Source organism: Sporothrix brasiliensis, assembly GCF_000820605.1.
Source record: "Sporothrix brasiliensis 5110 chromosome Unknown Cont16, whole genome shotgun sequence".
NCBI classification, from domain to species: domain Eukaryota; kingdom Fungi; phylum Ascomycota; class Sordariomycetes; order Ophiostomatales; family Ophiostomataceae; genus Sporothrix; species Sporothrix brasiliensis.
In genome coordinates this window covers 520,450-541,887 of record NW_024467135.1, presented here as the reverse complement: position 1 = coordinate 541,887, position 21,438 = coordinate 520,450, and the positions used below count along the sequence as shown (strand labels likewise).

Sequence of the window (21,438 nt, the reverse complement as noted above, 5' to 3'; positions counted from 1 at the left end):
ACCTCACATCAAATGCAGTACGAACCCGCCTTCTTCCTTGCGAATTATTTCAAAACATGCTTTGCATGCGCCGTGGACAACTTTGTTTGCCCCAAAACAACGCCACTTGCAGAAAATGCTTGTGACAGCGGTGTTCTCGTTTTGGGCATGGTCAAGAAGTTTATCGACGATCCAAATGCCGCTGCACAGGCAGTAATACGCGACGATGCTAAGTTCGAATGGAACGCAAAGCCAGTTCATATCCGCAGAGCGCTGGTCTACCGCTTGGCCCCGGCATTTTACGATGCGTGTGAGTGTTTGTACGGCAGGGATACATGGACTGGAACAAGAAATAGTGCCTCTCTAATTTCGAGCAATAGATGATGCTATTGAGGACATCAAAAACGTTGCTTGGCTCATTAGCCAACTGGGGAAAGAATGCAAGCCTGCCGAGAGCATTGGTATACTCAGCCAGCACTACCAGGAATTGGCTCACCGCATGGCATCCCTCTCTGGAAGCCTTTTGGTCATGCGCGATGCCTACTCAGCTGAATATGAGGGGCTGGAGCAGCTCCTTTCCATTGACTCGTTGCCCATTGAGCTCGTACATCCAAAGACAACGTAAGTCAAACATCGGGATGGCAATATAGCGGCCAGAACAATGTCAATTGCTGTAGTTAACATCTCTCCTTGCAACTCATAGTCAAGCCCTCCAGCTTCAGTCGCAAGGTGAGGCTTCTCGAGTTTCCGGCGACGGAACATGTACTACAACCAAGTCGCAGCAATCACTTCGAGATGTAGTTGGCGATCGCGGCCTCTCCCACAACCAGGGGCCCTCCCTTTCGCATCAACATTCTGTGTCCAATATGCCACCGGTCTCATCAGCAATAGATACAGTCTTGGATAAGAAGCCCTGTCCTCTGGTAAAACAGACGGTGTCAAAAAAGCGCAGTGCTGAGTCTAGCCAGAAGTCATATCAGAAGAGAAAGCGTCAACGGCGCGATAACTCTAAAATGGAGGCAGTGCCGCCCCGAGTTGCAGCCCAGCCTCACGGTTTTGTCACAGCTCAGATCAACCCCACAGCGCTTGTTACCCCAGCAAGTGTCAAGACGCAAAAGGGGAGAAAAAAACCAGAACGGAAAGAAAAGACCCAAAAGGGGGATATCACAAGGCCTGGCCAGGTTGAAAGTGACACACGAAATGGTAAAACGAAGGTAGAAGGTATTTCGAGGTAGCTAAGCTCATGAATCAAGATGTGCATGGCAGTAATACAAGAACCTGGAGACGGCCGAAGTTACTAGACGGAAAGCTACCAAATAATTTAAGGTGTGATGGAACAATATCACAATAGCATAGGATAAATTAGGGAACCAGGACGAACACAAGTAACGACAGCGACGGGGGGGTGGACAGTGAGCGAAGACAACAGCGAGGAAATTGTTGCTCAAGTGATGTAATGCATGACCAAAATGACAACATTAAACGAAGACATTCAGCGAGCAAACTGTGAATCTAAACTGATGAAGTGGGATAAAATGAAACTGAAATTACGCAAAAAAATAAATAAATAAATAAATAAAAATAAACAAAAAAGGACAGCAGCACAACGATGTTAGAAGAAAAGGACCAAATAAGGGCCAAGAGAGCGAAACAAAATATAAAAATAAACAATTAAAAAAAAAAAAATAAAACAGGAGTAAAAGCATATGAAATACATTGATTCATGTTTGGCAGTATCCGTTAAAAAACAGCCACAGCAGCAACACAGACCAAGGCAGCTGTGCGTAGGGCCGCCTTGGAGGTTGCCGCGATGAAGCTGCCACGGCTGCGGCTCGTGCCGCTGCTATGGGCTGCACTTGTTAGCTCAAAATCGGCAAAACTGGCCGGTAGCGAGGACGGTGGACGGGGCAAATTGGCCGGGTTCTCGCCCTTGCCGTCTGCGACCAGCGTTTCCTGGTTATCGACATTCGGCACGGCACTACGCTTTTCGTTGGGGAGGGCGGGAGCAGCAGGAACCGCAGGAACCGCAGGAACCGCAGGGACAACAGGAAAAGCAGCAGCCGACAGAGCGGAGTCCAGGTCCGACACCTTTTCGCTCCGCTCCGCAGTCGTTCCTAACGCTCTCTTGGCGTCGGCCTCAAAACCGACGCCAAGAACACCCGGTGTTCCAGAGGCAGTGTCTCTCAGAGCGTCCCCTGGGTCCCTGTCCCCGTTGCTGCCATCGCCACTGCCCTCGCGCTTCTGGATGGCAATCAACGTCGGCAGAGTCTCGAGGTGCTGCGAGGCGCGGGTGACCGTGGTGTGGTGGGTGGGAAGCACGGGCGTGACCGACACTGTCGGCCTCGTATTTTCGTGGCTGTGCACCTCCGTCCCTGCCTTTTCCTCCTCTTCCTCCTCCTCCTGCGCCGTATTCGCGGTACGCTCGCCGTTCTTGTTGGCAGAGCGCCCAAAGTACGTACCCAGGACGCGGACCATGTAGCCGTCGGGGTGCTTGGGCGAAGTGCGGCGGACTCCATCGGTCGCCGCAGCAGCGGTATTCTGGACGCGTGTCGTGGACGACGTCGATGTCGTGGTCAATGTCGTCTCGACGGACGGCGGGTTTTGGTAGCCCGGCACATCAGGCACATTGGGGACGCCAGGTACGTCAGGTACGTCCGGCTTGCCGGGACGAGTAGAGTTGCTAGGCTGGCAGCCATAGCAGTTGATGGTCGACGCCGAGGATGTTGTGGAGTTGCAGATGGATTTGGTGACCGTTTCTATGGTGGTGGTGGACGTGATTGTGTAGGTCGAGCCTCTGGGGCAGATCTCGACAATGTCAATGATAACGACAATTTCGACGCCAATGTACTGGCCGCAGCGGTCTGTTGTTGTCGACGAGGAGGAGGTAATGGGTGAGGATGAGGGCTCACGCGACGACAGCGATGAAGGAGGAGCAGTGGTAGCACTGTTGCTGTAGGTTGTTGATAGGTTGCTTGATGCCGTGCTGGAGACGGAGGTCGCCGAAGAGATGCTGGACCGCGTCGACAGGACCGACGTAGTCGTTGAGCTGTTTAGGCTGGATGAGGGCAATGCGCTCGACGAGTAGATGTTCGACGAGTAGGGGACTGACGAGCTGGAGTTGTTTAGGATAGAAGATGACGGGAAGCTCGACGACGAGGGCAGTGTCGACAACGACGTGCTATTCAGGCTGTAGCTCGAGGCAGAGGTGGACGACACGGGCGAGACCGAGTAGGACGATGAGTTGTAGACAGACGAGAAGGAGCTTGACGGTGCAACGGAGGAAGACGATGAGGCCGAGCTGTGAGGGGCCGAATACGTCGAGGCATTGTAACCGTTGGAAATGCTTGACGAAGGCACCGACGAAGAAGTGAAGCTAGAAATAGAGCTAGACGAAACAGGCGACACTGAGGACGTCGATGTGCTGTATCCCGATGAATAACTTGACGAAGCCACATGCACGGACGAAGAGGAGGAATTGTAGACCGCCGAGCTATAACTGGAGGATGTGGGAGAAGCCAACGAAGTTGACGTGTTGGCTATGACAGAGCTATAGCTGGAGGACGTGGGGACAATCGAGGATGTCGATGTGGAGGAATTGTAAACGGTAGAGCTGTAGCTCGACGAGGTGGTTGGGGCGGACGACGATGTCGACGTGTTGTAGACGGCGGAGCTGTAACTGGAAGAGATGACGCCCGCCGTTGATGTTGACGAATTGTAAACGACTGAGCTGTAGGAGCTGTGGCTGGAATATGTGAAATGCGAGGTCAACGAGGCAGACGAATTGTACACGGCTGAGCTGTACCTAGAAGAAGCAGGCCCGGTCGACGAGGTGTAGCTGGCCGAGCTGCGGGACGGAGAAACAGGAGCCGACGACGTCGAGGTGTTGTACACAGCGGAGCTGTAACTGGAGGACAGTGGAAGACGGCTTGACAAAGTCGTCGAGTTGTACACCGTCGAGCTGTAGCTGGACGAAACGGGACCAGTCGGCGAAGTCGAGGAATTGAAGGCTGGGGAACTGTGGCTGAACGAAGTCGGTACACTAGACGATGCAGTCGAATTATATACCGCCGAACTGTAGCTGGACGAAGAAGGTGCAACCGAACTCGCGACAGAGGACGCTGACGAGTTGTACACTGCAGAACTGTAGGTGGAACGGGACGTCGAAGTGCTGGGCGGCGACGTCGTAGGAGAGGAAGACGAGGTCGGCGTCAGGCTGGAGGACGACGCGGGATAGGTACGGGAGCTGTTTGCGGAAATAAACGACGAAGTCGGCGAGGACGAGAATGATGTTGACGGGGAAGGCGACAAGGAGGAGACACTTGACGTGTTGTAAGGAACCGAGGAAAGCGACGAGGACGCCGGCAGCGTCGACGACACAGGAGCCGTCGACAGAGAAAGAGACGACGATGGAGGAGGAGCCGAGCTCGAGTTGCCGTACGGCGCGCTCGATGACAGTACCGAGGACGTAAGCGAGGACGTAAGCGAGGACGTCGACGAGGACGTCAACGACGCCGTAGACAGCGGAACGGACGCGCTCTCGCTTCGTGAAAAAGACAGCCGCGTCGTGGTCGTGGTAGCTATTGAAACGGCCGTCGTGGTGGTCGTGGTCGTGGTCGTGGTGGTCGTCTCGATCGGCACACTGAGAGGGACCGACTGGGACGCCGACGCCGACACGGCCGGCTTGGCCGCACATTTTTGGCGCGCACTGTCACTGTCCAGGCCAAAGATGCACTGGCACGTCGACGAACACAGTCCGCCCGCGGCACCGTTTTGGGCCGTGCCCTCGTCGCACTGCTCGCCGCTGCCGCGCGACACCACGCCATCGCCGCAGCCCAGCGGCGTCACGCCGCGCGCCACGATGTACGGCACGCCGCGGACACCCCCGGCAAACGAGTGGATGCCCACGGCGCCCGGGGCAGCCGCTGCATCTTCCAGAACGGCCAGCGGGGCAAACCCATTGGCACCACCCGCAGGGTAGCGCGGGATCAGCGCGTGGGCACTGCAGGACCAGTTGCTGAGGTTGCCGTCCGAGATGAGCTGCAGCTGCGGCGCGCTGTTGCTGTTGGCCGCCTCCGGGTTGGCCGCCGCTTGTCGGTCGGACGTCTGCGGCGTGGCCACGATGCGCGCCTCGTCGAAGCAGCTCAGCCGACCCTGCGCGACAAACGTGCCCAAGGGCGTCAGCGCATCGACGGTCGAAAACGGCTGGTCGTCGTAGTAGCAGGAGAGCGAGAAGTAGAGGCCCGTCGCCGGGCGACGCGCCGCCTGGCCGTCCGTCCCGCCACTGGCCGCAAACCGGATGCCGTCGTTCATGAGGGCCACGGCGCCCGGGCGCGTCGACGCGTGGTATGTCGTGTCGGTGCCCATGACAATGACGTTGCCCACGACGGCGGGGCCCCAGGTCGCCTTGGTGTCGCTCAGAAACTGGATCTGGTCGAGGCTGCCGCAGTCGGCGTCGGGCACCACAATGGCCTTGTACTGGGCAAAGTCGGCCGTCGTCATGGCGTACCACTCGGCCTTGGAGGCCACATGCACTGACACGTTAGTGATGAACGTCTTAACGTGGATCGACATGACTTGAAATTCAGAATGAAGCGCGATGCAAGGCGAGGCGATGGTCTACGACCTACCCGTGTAGTTGAGGGCCAGTGCCTGCCTGTATTCGGCAAAGGTCATGCCCTGATAAAAGAGCAGGTCTGCGGCATGGGCAGCGCCGGCCAGGGCCGTTGTGCCCAGCAGGAGGTCCATGAGCCTCATGGTTGTGTGTGATCTGGAGAATGCAGAGAAATAATGAAATGGACAAAAGTATGAAGTGAACGTCGGAATAAAATCATAAACGAATGAAAGATTACAGTTTCCTCGACATATGCGTAGCAGACAATTCGTGAATTAGGGAGGCAAGTAAACAAACCCAAGACGCAAAAAAGGGAGCCAAAGAACAGTAAAATCAGAACAAAGGATGCAGTGGGAGACTTGGAGACTCGTCCAATGGTCGACAAAACAATACAAAAGAGGGAAAAGGGAAAAGGGAAAAGGGAAAAGAATGCCGAACAACAAAGGGGCTGAGGAAGAGAAAAAATAGAGCAGCAGAGAAGAACAGACGAACGGAACTGTCACATCCAAATCGTGTTGAGAAAAGGCTGCTGATCAATGAGAGAGGTCAGAAAGAGAGAGGCAACGAAGGACCATATATACGGCCGGTATAAAAGGGCCGGTACAGCCAAGGACATCAGGACAGATGAGAAGATTAAACTGATGGGGTAAAACCATGGGGTCACACAAGAGCACAAGCCTGTCCCAAACCAAGGATCCGCAGCAAAACAGTGAAATACAAAATCAACAACAAAATGCAGCCATGTAAAACGGAGGACAACAAGGCACACAGACGACATTGCTTGCCGTGCTGTCTTTTTTGGGATGAGGCGGAGATAAAAGGAGAAGGACGGCATTCACTAGGGAATGAGAAAAATACAGGTATGAAGAAGAGGCAGAGCCATCTTCTGCCTCTCCTGTCCTCTCCTCCCCAGACGCCCGACCTACCTAGAAGTGAGCTACAGAGTGGAAGAGCGTTGGAGAAGCTGCACACTGTTTGAGGTCTGTTGAGGGGACGGTCTCAGACATGGACTGTATCGGTGGCGTTGAGAACAGGAGATGCGGACTGCCACGACAGCTGTTGAACCAGCAGCAAGAACAACGCTTTTTCGTGCATGCGCAGCCGACTCGCCTCGTCTCCTGTCGTATTGAATTTATTTGTATATGAAGCTTCTAGTTCTTTACTCCTTCTTCTTTTGCAAGATTCGTGGCTCCCTGACGCTGCGTTAAAGTGTGTAAAATGTATAGAAAGAAAGGAAAGGATGCCGGACAAGAATACATATCCGAGTTGGGTTCCTGTGTTTGGCCGGGTCGTACAAATCCAAGCCTCTAAATTCAAATCACGCTCACGAGTACACGCGACAAGACCTCGTTTTCGATAGACACGACAAGCCGTCTGCATGGGTTCGCTTGACATGGGTCAGGGATAAGCATAAATTAGGTCTGCCGAGAAGAAACAAAGACGCTGGCGTGTCCAGGAAGCAACCTTTCCACAGTGGAGGTCCGTTTACGTCGACGCTGGGCAGCATTTCTTTCTACGGACCATTGACCATTTTACCCCCGATGCCGGCAGGGAGCAGCCGCACTCGTTTCTGTCAGATCACCTCTCGCCTTCCCGCCCGAAAATTACATCCTCTTTGGCACGCCTCTCTCTCACTGGTTTTGTGAGCGGGCGCGTGGACAGTAGCATGTCATACAGGATACGAGTCCGTAGGTACTTGTGCATTCCTATATGGCACAGAGTGAGACTAGGAGAACCCTATGCTTTCGCCACAAAAGGCGCATGGGGTGAGTTCAAACGCCGTGTCTTGCTGAAGATTAATTGCCAAGTATTGGACGATCATGTAGTCCACATTGTGGATGCCGTTGTACGTCGTTTGTGGGAGCAGCGATTCTCTCAAGCCTGAGAAAGGAAGCGAAAATTTTCGCATTACACCGGCTACGAGTCCATGTCTAGCTTTGGGCTCGTCGGACCTGGACCTTGTGCGAGCACTGGATTGACAGTTGCAGCTGCCATCGTCCGTTGTACACTGCTGTTCATGCACGAGTGTATATGCACAAGTGTATATGCACGATGCAGGTTCGTCACGCACAAAGTGGGACAGGATCGGGAGAAAGGGCACGTAAGGTTACGCCAATACGTCAAATACGTTACTACGGCAGTATGCCAATACGAGTAGTCGACAAAATTGGTTCACTGCGGCGACGGTCACACAGAGTTTCGGTCGTCAGCAGAAGAAAGCTTGTCGAGACGTTCTCCAGCAGCCAGAGTCAGACTTGAGATTTTCAGACATTCAGACATGGTGCAACGCAAACACAGCCTACGCATACACAGACCCACAAGAATTCTGCTGAACCGGCGGATCTTGTCTTTGTCCCCCGTCGTTCTGTCTTGGGCGTCGCAAGGATGCAAGGCAAGGGGTTTGTTATTTGTTGTATGTGCTGTACAAGTTTCCCGATAGAGCAGCAAGAGGGCTTGGGAGGACGGATGCTGGCGCACAGTTGATGCCATAGACCTGTTATACAAGAACCACAAAGTAGCGAGGGAATCCTGACAGAAATTGACAGAATCACACCACCAATCGTCTCAGACGCAGGTACCGTCCAGTAGTCGTTCTTCTCAGTATGCCTATTGCTTCTTTACGCTCTTTTCCGACGGGTGTTTGTTTTGTGTCCTTTTTCTCCGCGCATTGATATGTAGTCAATGAGAGCAACGAACAACAAGATTGACAATCGACGACGAGGCGGCAGGGAACACTGAACGCTATTATATTCAAAACAATGACGAGAAGTACCAAAGAAGTCGAAAGAGGCAGGCGAGGATGCGAAGCGGCACAAGACACCGCCGAAGGAAAAATAAATAAATAAAACCACCACAAGGAGGCACGAGCCATGTCCGAGACGAGACAAACAAACGCGTGAGAGAAACAGTGTTTGCAGAATTCTCAGAGACACTGCAACGATGAAGAGCACGAGACACTCGCGAGATGCTGGCTCACTTTTGAAAAGACAACACATATACAGGGCAAAACACGACCGGTCGCCGAGCTCGGTCGAACTGGGCCGACCAGATTCATCAGCCAAAACCATCTGCAACGACCAGAGGTCGCGTGAGACCAGGCTTGATCTCGATGACGGTTTTCACAGCTTGTTACCCACCACAAGCGTGAACAAACCTGGGAGCAACATCAGTGCTGTTCCGGATTTTTTTCGCCTGTTCTGGGAGCTGATATGCATACAGAGTGTGCAGAATAACGACTGTACGACTAGCCAAGATAGGGACCGGCTGTCCTTGCCTTGTCAGAGCGGCGAGGAAAGCAAGACGCCGAGTGGTTCCGAGACAGTTGAGAAATTCAAGGAGCGAGGGTGGCGGCCCCCGATGGTATGAATTGTCTGCCGACAGGAGGTCACGGTGAAAACAAACAGGACAAAACAAAACGACACAAAAACAAACGCTACCGCGTTTCGTTTGGAGAGGTGGCAAGAGAACACGGACGGTAAAAACAGCACCATTTGTGGCATTGGAAATTGTTGTTTGATAACCAGACGGGTCCGCTTTGGCGACCTTACGATAGGATGCGGAGATTTTGGCGTTTGGTCCTTGGTCCGGGCAGCCTTGCAGCCACTGCCATTGGTGCTGGTCAACACTAATCGTATTGCAACATTGCTTATGTCACGTTTGCCTCGTTGTCCACTCTTCCTTTCACATAGCGACGGCACGTCGCACGTTTGTCAGTGAAAGTGTACGCGCGGTATTATTCACTCTTTTTTTTTTGGTGTCTTTTTTGTCTTTTTTGTCTTTTTTTTCTTCTTTTTTCTTCTTTTTCTTCTGTCTTTTTCTGTCTGTTTTAATTGGTTCGCCCCGTAAACTGTTATCGCGTCTGTCAGAGCGCAGATGTACATGCAGTGAAAACACATTCTCTTGCGTTTGCTTATTTCTGCCTGTGTCCTCACGATTGTTATTTCGTGCGGCAGATGTAAAACCGAAGGTCAAATAAGTAGGCAGTCCGTACTCACTCCATATGGCCACTCAATTCGCCATTGCTCGGGCCGTTCGCCCACTTTTTGCCGTCGTGGGCGTAGGCGACGGCACAGCAGAGCCAAACGAATGTCAGTGCTTGCATGTTGCAGAGTGGCTTAGTCCCAGGCAGTGAACTGGCGACAATTACAAGAGAAAGTCAAGGCATCCGGAGAACCCAAAAAATGGGACATACGTTCCGAATCAGACAAATCAAGTACTATGACCGCCTATGTCACGTCGAAACAAAACAATTGGATGTTCAAAGCCTGCAGTCTTCCGAAAATGCCCGGAGCAGGTGGTGCTATGATGCGTCACAAGGCGGACATCGTGAGGCTGATTTGAGTTTTTGAGTTTTGGGTTTTCGTGACTTTGGACATGGAGGAGCCGACCAGCGTCAACCACACTTATGTAAGCCAAGCGGGTTCCAGAAGCACGGAAATTGTCATTGGGTGGTCCAATTGTCGGGAATGACAAATGTGCGAGGAGAGAATGCTGGAGAACCAAAACACGGCGAATCAAAAACGGACGAGGACCGGACTAACGAGATTACTAAAGAAGCCAAAGGAGTCGCCCACTTGGCCAGGCCGCACATCCGGTCGGCCCCAGCCTCGGGGCGCGCGACACTAGAAACGCAGGTTAATGGTTAATGGTTAATGGTTAATGGTTCATGGTTAATGGGTAGTGGGTCCAAGAATGATCAACTTCCCGATCCAGCATATCCGGTGTAAGTGAGCCTGGGGGGGGGGGGGGGGTTGAGTCCAACTAAAGGCAAACAATTCAAACAAATGCAGCGGAGATACGAATTACGACGAAAGATGTGAATTCAATGTAATGCGACAAGGCACATTGAGCGTGTGCAAGGAACTGCGCACGGAGATTCCGTTGCTTCTGGGCGATTTTGTGCAACTTGGCATCCGACATCCGACATCCCACAGCCCGACAGCCCGACAGCCCGACAGCCCGAATGTGTCAACGCAACGGTCATTTGCTTGTTCATACAACTTCACCAGGCACCAGGCACCGCCAGTACCGTGCATTTTTCAACTTGTTCCTTTGGGTTTTCGGCCGCTCCTTGCTCTAAACCTTAATTTTCCTGGGACAGTTGTTCTCGTGGGATTTGCCCCATGCAGTCGTATGGTACCTTTTTTATTTTCTCTCTCTCTCTGCCTGCTACCACGAAACAATGCAACGCATCCTTTTTGTTTTATTTTGAATCTCTTTGTTCCGTTTCCCGTTCTATCCTCAAGACCCACAAGGCTTCTACTTCTTCTTTGAGTATTCTATGCGGGACGACCTGTCCTTTTTGCCTCTTCTCCTCGTCCAGAGTTTGCCTACGCGAATCGTCCATGCATGGCTAGTCTCTTCTCGATTCTTCTCCTTTTATATTTATTTACTTATTTAGTTGTCAAGAAAGTGCCGGGTCCCGACGTCACATTTTCAAATATTATATCATGCCCACAGGCTAAGGGCTCATGAAAAATGGCTTCTTTATAGACTACGGCGCCTTGCAGGGCGTCTCCTTTTCTCTCTTCTTTCTGCCCGACTTCCACGCCACAGTCCTCGATGAATCCAACTGACGAGGCGAAAAGCAGTCAACCATGCAGGGCGTCCTCGCCTCCCGCAACTCGTATCACCACCTATCGTACGCCGGCACCACGAATCTTTTCTTCGTTCCTTTCTTTTTGTCTTCTAGGCAGCAATGCAGAACGGAAACGGAAACGGAGACGGCAACTCAAATACTACCTCGTGGTGGCTACGATCTAGAAGGAACGAGGCTGAGAGAGTGTATGTGTAGCAAAACGAGAAAATCCAAACAAGTGTTGAATATCTACGTCCACGTTTCGTTCCGCTTTTGATTTATCTGCTTATCTGCTACCGTCAAATTATATATATATATATATAAAGAAAGAAAACACTAAAGCACAAACGGTTCACTATTGTGTATTGGACTGTTTTTTATTGTTTTATTTTTTTTACCCTTTAGGCAAGTCTGCATTTCATGCGGGATATTGTTGTCTGTCGTTTACATCCTTTATTTTCTTCTCGTTCCTGCTGCATCAACTTGCCGATACGCTCCCGCCGTCGACATCGGCACTTATTTTTGTTGACAACTATTTTGGTCAAGATATTTATACTCTGCTACTCTGACGGCATTGCTCCGTGGTACCTGTCGTGTCTGTTTTCTCTGCGCATCACCTCTTCTCTCCGTTTTCACCCTCAGACTCCTGATTTCTATTTATCAATCAGACATATTACCCCTTTTACTCAGCCTTGCTACACCACCACTGTGTCACTTCGTACACGGGCCCAGAGTTGAAATTGTCCTCTCTCTCCCCCCTCACCGCCATGGTCGCTGGTGACCAGATACCGACGACGCCCCCGGTCCCTTTGAAGCCAATCCCAATCCACCCGTTCTTCGATGCGGCCGGGGCCGCAGCCGCTGCCGAGGCCGAGGCCGTCCAATACGGCACGTTCATGACCCTCATCACCAAAAACGACATGCTCTATTCGGGCGTGAGGGAGGACGCCGACGCGTCGCCCAACCTGATTGCCTTCCATCTCGCCACGATCCGCGAGCTCGCCGGATCCGAGCTGCAGATGCGGCCGCATACCGTCTTCACAGTGGCCAGCAATCGGCATTGCGGCCGGTCATGGACATTGATTTGCCAGTGGAGGCCTATTTCGGCCAAAAAGAGTACGTACATTCTCTTGACTCCATGCCAGAATTTTTTCGGTTGAAGGACGTATTTGTCATTTTGGTGGTTTGACGAATTGTCGTTGGGAGTTGGCCGTCAATTATGCTTTTCTTTGTCAGTGTTACTGTACTCCGCAGTTGGCTGCCAACGGATTGCGGCCTAGACCGAATTTCTCCATTTTGGCCCGTTTTGTCAGCCTTTGTCAGACGTCACATTTCCCCAGCCTTGGCACTTTTGCTCACATCCACAGCCGCATCGACGAGTTCCGCACCTATTATGCACGCCGCCTTATCAATCCCGGCGCACCACTGCGCGACAACCTCGTCGCCGAGCTGTTCCAAGGCGGCTCCAGGCCCTTGTGGATGGGCCTGTTTGGCTGCTACGGCCTGCCGCTCGTCCACCTGAGCGACTCGTTCGAGATAAAAGCAGCCACCTACGCCAAGCAAGCCCTGGCCCTCGCCGCCAGCCACCTGGACGACGGCCTGTGCGGCTTGTTTGCTGCCATTGCCGCCGACTCCCGCCGCCGGTCGGCGCTCTTTGGTTCGAATGGTGCTGCTGCTGCTGCTGGCGCGTCCAGACACGGCCGGCACCCGCTGCCCAAGTGGACGTGCGATCCGCTGTCGATCTTGCGCGACCTCTCCCGCGACGGCCGCCTGTCCGGGCTGCCGCTCGTGCTGCCGGGGTACACGAGCCATGCGGCGGCCGGGCGGCCCTGGTCCAGCGTGCCGGTTGTGGGACAGGTCGTGCTGGAGAGCGTCTGGCGCTGGGACCTGGCCGAGACGGTCGACCCGCTGGACGCCCTCGAGGAGCTCGGCCGCGTGACGACCGTCGCGCTGGCCTGCGGGACGCACAAGACACCGGGCGCCGCCGAGTTTGATGTCTACCTGTGCTTTCTGCCGTCGCTCGTGCTCGCGCTGCGCGTGTTTCTCGCCGCCGTCCGCCTGCAGTACCCGGCCGTCAGCGAGATTGCCCTGGTCCTGGTACGCTGCCTGTGGGCGCAGATTGTGCTGGTGTACATTTTGCAGCTGCGGCCCAACGTGGCAGCAACAGCGACAGTGGCGACGCCGACGCCGACGCCGACGCCGCCCGAGCAAGGCACCGCTCCCTGTGCAACCCCCCCCGACGACGACCACTTTTTGTTCCGCGCCTTCTACAACGACACGGCACTGGACCAGCCGCGGCACCAGGACGCCTTTTACCTGCGGGCGCTGCGCAGCTTTGCCATGCTGGCGGCGACCGAGCGTGATCCGGCGTGGACGGCACGGATCGACAACGCTGCAGTGAAGCTGCAGGTAGGCTGGCAGCGCTGGCTCGGTCTGAGCCCGGGCGAGGCGGCGACGCTGGATATCCGACTGTAGAAGGCCTAGCTAGAGTGCAGAACGGAAACGGACAGCTCTTCAGGATGCTATGAGACATGGACAATGAAAAGAATTGTGTAATAGTTATGTATTAATGGACATGGATCTGATTGTCTAGCCAAGACAAACCACCGCAGTGTCTGCTCCATAAGAGGTGCCACTGGCGGACAGGATGGATCGACTGTGGTCGACTCAACCATTGCCGCACCCTTACAGCTGATCGATAATCTTCTCGGCCGCATGGCCGATGTTGACGCCGTACTTTTCCAGTGTCGACTGCACAAACAGCGTGCCGTCCTCGACGACAACCTCGCAGTAGCTGCCGTAGGACAGCTTGTCCACGATGCGGAAGGCGACGATGCCCTTGTCGACCGCCTCGTTGAAGCCCTCCTGCAGCATGTCGTCCGAGCCAAACTTTTGCGACTCCAGCTGGTACGCCACGCCGTCAAAGTACTCGCGCATAAAGTAGCCCAGCTGGCGCTCGTAGTTGTCCTGGTCGACCTTGCCCGCCGCCTCGGGCGACGACAGCTTGGCAAACACCGCCTCAAAGTTGGGCTCCAGTCGAATGTCTTCGCGCGCCAGCGTCTTGGCCATCTTGGCCCGGATCGGCTCAATCTGGCCGTCGTACTCGCTGCGCACGCTGGCGCGCGCAACAAACGACAGCGTCGTGGCGCCGGCCGTGCCCGGGGCGGGCGGCGCGTGGTTGAGCGCGGCCAGCAGCTTGGCCTTGTCCAGGGCCTGGTCTGTGTTGACGCCAAAGTTGGCCTCGTTGAACAGGATGGCGAGGCGGCCGCCCGCTTGGACCTCGCAGCCGTTGTACGTGTTCTTGCCGGCCTCGTCCAGGTCCATGGTCAGGACGTGGGCATGGGCGATGCTGTTGAGCTCGTCGACGCTCGTCTTGTCCTCGCGGTCGGCAAACGAGCTCAGCATGTAGACGGCGCCGTCGGCGTAGCTGTAGAGGATGGAGCCCAGGCTGGTCTTGCCCCAGTCGTCCTTGGCATACGGAAAGATGGCCAGAGGGTTGATGTCAAAGGTCCAGGCGACGCCGAGCTTGTCGGAGAGCTTCTTCTCCATTTCTTCCTTTTTGTTCTCCCACTCATCGCGGACTAGAAACAGAGGATTGGTGCATATCAGTACATGGTCTGAGCAAGGAGACCAGTCTGTCAAGGCGGAACCTACCGTTCTTGCGCGTCACCAGACTGAGCTTCTCGGCGGGCGTAAGACGAGGCATTGTAAAGTTTGTTTGGGGCGGGACGAGAAGAAGGGGACGAAGGAGATGATGCTGGTGTGTGAGGAATCTGAAGATGCGAGAGAAGCCGTTTTGTTGCTGTGGAAGGAGAGTGACGAGAAAGGTCGTCAACGAGAGACAAGCTCCGACTTATATACTAGATTCCCCTGTCCGGCTCGTCGCCTGAGGTCATGAGTTCATAACGAGGCTTCTCGTGCCTTGCATTGTGTCCGTTTTGGGAAGAGGGTCGCACTGGTGCCTTTCCTTTGGCTGGACCCGGCATTTTATCCCCTTTTTCTTGCAGTCTACGACATACTTCTGATTGCTTTAGTACTAGTATTCTGCCCTCCACGGTCAGACCAGTTGCTGTGCCCCTCCGTGTGCTCCGCAAGCTACGCCGTACCTGGAGCTTCATCCTCCCTGCTAGATTATCTTGGCATTTATCGTGGCAAGCCACTCTTGTATGATAAAACGAACGGCCAAGGTCTGTTCGACCCATGAAACGCGCCTGTAGCTGAGAGTGAAAAGAATTGACGGAGACTAAGGGAAATTGCAGCCGACCCATGGGAGGATTTCAAGCTTGATCGGTTCAACCTCGTTTGAGAGGTGGTGAAAGAATTTAGAAATTGACTCTAGTTGTGGCGTGTAACATCATTGGACACTGCTGTCGACCACTGAAAAGGCCCAGGCCACCCACAAGCTGCAGGACAATCGCTGGAAATCGTTCCGCACTTTTCCCAACCAACTGACGCCTCCTTACCCCTGAAGATGCGTCAGTCAAGAGCGGAGAGAAAGCTGTGGCCAGGCAGAGAACGTCAACGATTTAGTGCCACAAGAAACGACCCCATCAAGTTGGCCTAGCATTTGGAAGGTCTTCGCAAAGGTTGGGACGGGACTTGGCGTCCTAAGTTGGTGGAAAAGAGCTGAATCTGTTGCCTGCCGGCGTTCCTTGGCCAATGTTCCACCCTGCCGAACAAGGCGCAGTTTGGCCTTTCGACAGTTTCGACAGTTTCGACAGTTTCGACAATTTCGACAATGGAGACGAACTGTATGTTGTATGGCGTAGATAGAAGCAAACGAGGTGTTGATGCTGCTGCCCGCCATCCAGGTGCTGATGTCACAGGCACAAAGTTTGTGGGTCACGGTCTGGGCCGTTGCGTCCCTTGTCCCAAGGCTGAACACAGAAGAGTTCAGATGATAGTGGAGCAGAATGGTGCTGCTGCAAACAGTTCAGATCGCTGTTCTTTTCTTGGTAGGCTTTGCTTGGCTAGCAACAACTGCTCCCCGCTTGCCTCCACCTTCAAGAGATTCGCTGTTCTGCCTTGACATTGGACCGCCTCGCTGGCTGCCTTGCGAGCAGAGTTGTGCATTTTGTGCAGATAGTCTCCATACCAAAACGACTAGATTAGATCGTTCGACGCTGTGAAGTGAACGTTGTCAGTCTCCCAACGGAACGTTCCACTAGAAGCTGCGAAAACGCCTTGTCTCGTTTTCAGGGGCCTTATTTTTCAATTCTGGGTCGATTTATCGCAGTCGTCGACAATGTGGAGAAACAGAGCTGGCGCAGCCTCTCGCGTAATTGCTCCATACTCGGGGTAGTGGCATTGCACCCTCTAAGATACGTTAGCTCGCGGCTGAAAAAAGGACTCTGCTTGCTTTTTACGACAGCAGAAGGTTGACTGCAGGGTAAACGTGGGGGGAAGGGCTTGGGAAAGGGGTCATCGCAAGAACCGCCATACATTGCCAGACTTGTGAATCTTGAACAGATTTGTTGATTGTCCGTTGATGATATTTCACTGGAGGCGCTTTGTCGAGCCTTTTTATTTTATTTTATTTTTTTATATATTTTTGTACGCTTCGTTGTTGTCGAGAGTTGTCCGACCCTGTGAGTTGGTCATCGAAACGTACGCTGTGCTGCCCCGTTAACAGATTACTCTTACACCACAAAGGCTGAACGTGGGAGATCGTCTATTTGGCCGAACCATTTTCCATTGCTGCACCGCCATTTCAGCTTCTCTTTTTTCCGCAACGGCAAATTGTACCACGGCATCCGTTCAACACCAGTCACAATGGCAGGCAAAATGTAAGTTAGCAGACAAAGTGAACGTTTCGCAAATGACCGGCATGGCCAATGTTGACTTACCCTCCTCCCCGTCTGCCAGCCCCCTGAAGCTCCAGATCGCCATCCGCGACGTTTGGGACAAGGAGACGGCGCCCGTCCAAGTCGCCCGCGCGAACCTCCACAAGGTCCTGGGCTGCGCTGTCACGATTAACCCGGAGTGGATACAGCTGCTGGGCGACCTGGACAAGGTCTACCCAGACAAGCAGTCGCTGGCGACAGCTGTGGCGGGCTGCGTCGAGCTGTGGTGCAAGGTGTTTGCGGAGCTGCTGGAGGGCGTGGACGATGCGGACACGGCGCAGCAAGAGTGGGCAGAGACGCTGATGGACCGGTTGCAGCCGCCGATTGGTCTGCGGCTGTTTGTGACGGTGACGGGCTCGGATGCGTCGCTGCCTGTCGTGAAGGAGCTCGGCACGGCATGGTCCGACGACCGGTCGTCGTTCTTGCTGTACCTCCCGCACAACCGGCCCGTGACGGTGCCTGGGGAGTTTGCGGCGGTGTACCGCGGCGGCCTGCTGGCCTGTTTTAAGGAGAAGGAGCCGGCCGGACCGAGCTTGGCGGTCCGTTCTGCTGCGGCCGCAGGTGGCAGCGGCGACGACTGGGCGGATGTCGCAATGGACGCGGCGACGGGCAAGGCGGGCGTGGTGGAAACGGCCACAGGCGCCGAGGTGGCGATTCCCAAGCTCGAGTACTTGCCTTCGCTGGAGTCGCTGCCCCGGCCCGATGAGCTGTTTTTGCGGCCGCCGTACCACATCATCGTGGCCGACTACGGCAAGAAGAAGATTGTCGTCCAGGGCAGCCACAGTCCCTCGCTGAAACTGCTTGGCGAGTATATGAAGCGATGGTGCCGGATCAACCACCATGACTCGCGCCAGCCGCCGGCGGTGGCGGTGGAGTTCAACCAGTCGTGCTGGGGTACGAGCCCAATGCACGACCAGGTGACGCTGACGTCGGAGGCAAACAATATTTTCCAGTTCAATCCGGCGATCGTGCTGGCATTTATCGAAGGCGTGCTGGGATACGACAAGGTGTCGACAGAGCAAGGTATCTGGACGTTCCGGCGGACGGTGCCGTTCAAGGGCTAGGCAAGGCAATGGAGGAGACAAGGAAAAGACAAAAACATAACAACCAGTGCACTGTTATCTGCAAATTGATATCCATTGGCTAGTTTTGACATCCAAAATTCAAGCCCCCCCCCACAACTTCACAGAGACACATACAAAAACACGAAAAAAACAAGGCAAAGGGTATCCAAAACTAAGGGTTGAAGCAGCCGCTACAGGGCTGCTACAGGGTCGAAAATCGACTTAGTCCACGCGTGATTCCGTCGTCCGGGCTGCGTCCGTTGCGGTACTGCCACAGCCGGCTGACGTCCTTGACCTTGACGGGGCGCGGCTGCGACGCCTGGCGTGCCAGGATGGGACTGCTGGCGTGGATCGCCACGAGAGACGGTGCCGCTGCAGCACCCGCGCCGTTGGTGGCCGCCCGCCAGCTCCGCTCAAACGCCTCGTGCACGACGGCGCTCTCGTCGCCGGCGCGGGCCACCTCGACCTCGCTCTCCATAAACGCGTTGCCCGTCTCGGCGCACCCGACAATGGCGTTGGTGGCGGGGTCGCGGGCGAGCGGGAACATGCTGTCCAGGTAGTGCTGGCAGAACTGGTGGCCGCCGCGGGGGGAGGCGCGGGCGAAGACGCGGCCGAGGAAGCGGGGCATGGACCGCGTCTTGGGGACGGAGCTGACAAAGTGGAGGACGCCCCAGAGGGCGACAAAGTCGGTCGTGTGTGCGTAGTGCTCGATGTGGCCGATGGCCTGGCCGGTGAGGGCGGCGGGACGGACGGCAGAGGACTCGGCGACGAGGAGGGGCGTGCGGTGCGTGGTCTTGGCGATGGGGGCGGCGGGGGTGGCGGATGTCGGGGTCGCCTCGGCCGTCTCCGGCTCGGCGTACATCGACCCAAAGGCGGCGAACTCCCGGTTCTGGGCATCCACGGTGCGGTGCGGGTTGTTGAAGTGGTTGGCGGCGTTGCCAAAGGTGTAGACCTCGAGCTTGGCCAGCATGTCTTGGGGCAGCTCTTGCAGCAGCCAGTCAAGCACGAGGCCGCCCTCGATGCCGCCCTGGGAGTGCAGAAGAAAGACGACCTTGGTAATGTCGGGGCGGTATAGCGTTTCCTTCAAGATGCCGTAGCAGACGCGGACGTCGCGCGTCGCGTATGTGTAGTTGCGCTGGACGAGGCACTCAATGACATCAAACAGGATGCCGGAGCTGACAGTGTTAGGACGTCGCAGTCGCATGAAAGCGTTCCAGAGGAGTTTGCAGTACATACGTCTTGTTGTGAATGCCGAGGACTGGCCGCTTGAACGTCAACGCCAGCCGGTCCAGGTTGCTCTGCATCCAGTGCTGGCCGACGGCCACACCGTTGAGAAAGACCCACTGCTCGTGGGCGTGTTGAGGCAAGGCGGGCGCACACGCGGGCCGCGAGTGGTATTCGATGGCACCGCCGATGCCGTTGAGCAGCACGGTGCACAGCACGTGGTTCACGCCCAGACAGGCGAGCACAAGCCCGGTGGCGACCCACACGGGCAGCAGACACGCCGCAGGGACCAGGCCGACCAAGAACACGAGCTGCAGCACAGCCAGCACGGCATGCACGGAGATGCAGCAGATGTTGGCGAGGGTAGGACTGAGTTCCGCGAGAGGGCCGGAGTCGGCCGGCCAGAGGGGCCAGACAATGTAGGGCAGGGCCCAGGCGAGGCGGAAGAAGTGATAGACGTCATAGGCCAGCAGTTTCCACGGCAAGTCGGTGTAGGAGTAGTTGATGACGGACTGGCCACCGAGCTGGGAGCCGAAGAAGGAGGTGGACGAGGTGGACGAAGAAGACGGCTGCGAGGGCTGCGAGGGCTGCGAGGGCTGCGAGGACGGCTGTGGTATTGGTGTAGGCAGTGTGGATGTCTGAAGAGATGGCAGGCGGTCGCGGCGAGGGTGGCGTTGAGACGGCGAATGAGAGTGCAAGATGGACTGGCCGAGCCGGGGTCGGATGTCTCCATTGGCTGTGGCCGTCGCCGCGGTGGTGGATGCTGGCGCTTGCCGGCGACGAAATGAGGCGGAAAAAGCTGCCATGTTCACACGATGTTTATGTAGAGTAAAGATGAAGACCACAAACGGAAGTCGCCCTCAACGACGGTCAAAATGGGAAGGTGCGCTCGTGGTTCTCCAAGGGCTGGCGACAACCGACGAACGCGACGCAAAGGGAAGGAGCCAGCCTCGTCAATTATGAGGCAGCCACGACACCTTTAATAGTTGACCTCTTGGCTGTACCCTCTTTTCTTGGTCTTGATCTTGTGTTGTCTCGCTTCGTTTCCTGTATTTTTGGACACAGTCGCCGATCATTTGGTCACGTTTCGGCAGTGAGAATGAGGGTGGCGGAGCCAACGGATTGGCTGGGCGCTGGACTCCGCCAAGCGAAGCAGGAAAAGAACGAGCATGAGTTGCTTGGCGGAAAATATAAAAGTGCTCACACAAAAAAAGTAAATAAATATATTACTAAACATGACGAAGAGAGTTTCGAAGACGACAACACCGACAAGATGGGGAATATCAGACGAGGAGGAGCGAACACGAAGGGAAATGTGGGAGGACAGACGAAAAGGATGATCAGCTTGGCTTCTCAAAGGGAGATGGTCAGCAGGCTGTGCGCAGGCGACCTGCCTCGCGCACGTACGACGTACTTACATTGTGCTCTGCCGAGTGCCTTTTTGCATTTGGGGTGCATGAAGGCACATGCAATGGGCATGGCACGCCTTGGGAGCAATCTCGTTTTATTTTCAAGCTGGCCAGCGTTTTGTAGTACGCCTCCGTACTGACGGCTGCTTCCGCGAATCATGCGGGATCTAAGTCGTTTTAGGACGCTGGAGTGGCGTCTATTTTCGCATCCGCCATGGTGAACGACCCACGATGGCTTTTTCGCTACTTTATTGGGAAACATCCACGCGATGCAAAATCTCCTTAATTTTGCCTTTGCAGATGGTGCAACAAAGCGAGCCGGAGCGGCCGTGTGCCTAGTATTGCAGCCGTGGCACGAGTTCCGTATGACTTGATCCCTTGAGAGTTTCCGAGGGTTTCGAGAGGATTCGGTCAAGGATCTTCGTGGGACACTGGGCGAAAACACACATACGTGGAGCAAGAGAACTTTCCAAGTTTCGAAATCCCGTATGATCTGTTCCTGGGAGCTCTCGACTCCTGTTGAGCCGCATGCCGGGGAGTACAGCGGACTGTTTGTCTGCTGCGTCCGTTGGAGTCACCACAGACCGCCTGTCTTGGCAGCAGGCGTTTTTGCACGGATGCTGGTACCTCTAGAGAGGTGCCATGCTCAAAAACGACAGCGACTCGACGGCGTTACGGCGAACATTCTAGCTGTCTTGGTGGCGGCCACAGTCGTCCATCTCCGCGTGAG

The 21,438-nt window shown here is 55.0% G+C and overlaps 5 protein-coding genes across 5 annotated transcripts; 2 read left to right on the top strand and 3 right to left on the bottom strand.

Annotated features, from left to right (window-relative positions):
- Positions 1-1,719: 1,719 nt before the first annotated feature.
- Positions 1,720-5,733, bottom strand: SPBR_04043 (uncharacterized protein; the record flags this gene model as incomplete). Its single annotated transcript, XM_040762327.1, has 4 exons — positions 1,720-3,986; positions 4,045-4,632; positions 4,686-5,552; positions 5,607-5,733. 4 exons carry the CDS (start codon positions 5,731-5,733, stop codon positions 1,720-1,722), a joined length of 3,849 nt encoding a protein of 1,282 aa, XP_040621449.1.
- A 6,202-nt stretch (positions 5,734-11,935) lies between these two features.
- Positions 11,936-13,643, top strand: SPBR_09162 (uncharacterized protein; the record flags this gene model as incomplete). The annotated part of the gene is made up of 2 exons (XM_040767288.1): positions 11,936-12,237; positions 12,536-13,643. The coding sequence occupies 2 exons, from the start codon at positions 11,936-11,938 to the stop codon at positions 13,641-13,643; spliced, it is 1,410 nt and encodes a 469-aa protein (XP_040621448.1).
- Positions 13,644-13,853: 210 nt separating this feature from the next.
- On the bottom strand, positions 13,854-14,874 carry SPBR_04339 (uncharacterized protein; the record flags this gene model as incomplete). Its single annotated transcript, XM_040762622.1, has 2 exons — positions 13,854-14,749; positions 14,823-14,874. 2 exons carry the CDS (start codon positions 14,872-14,874, stop codon positions 13,854-13,856), a joined length of 948 nt encoding a protein of 315 aa, XP_040621447.1.
- Positions 14,875-16,940: 2,066 nt separating this feature from the next.
- Positions 16,941-18,075, top strand: SPBR_04309 (uncharacterized protein; the record flags this gene model as incomplete). The annotated part of the gene is made up of 2 exons (XM_040762592.1): positions 16,941-16,954; positions 17,034-18,075. The coding sequence occupies 2 exons, from the start codon at positions 16,941-16,943 to the stop codon at positions 18,073-18,075; spliced, it is 1,056 nt and encodes a 351-aa protein (XP_040621446.1).
- A 202-nt stretch (positions 18,076-18,277) lies between these two features.
- SPBR_04162 (uncharacterized protein) lies at positions 18,278-20,105 on the bottom strand (the record flags this gene model as incomplete). Its single annotated transcript, XM_040762445.1, has 2 exons — positions 18,278-19,250; positions 19,312-20,105. 2 exons carry the CDS (start codon positions 20,103-20,105, stop codon positions 18,278-18,280), a joined length of 1,767 nt encoding a protein of 588 aa, XP_040621445.1.
- Positions 20,106-21,438: the final 1,333 nt, after the last annotated feature.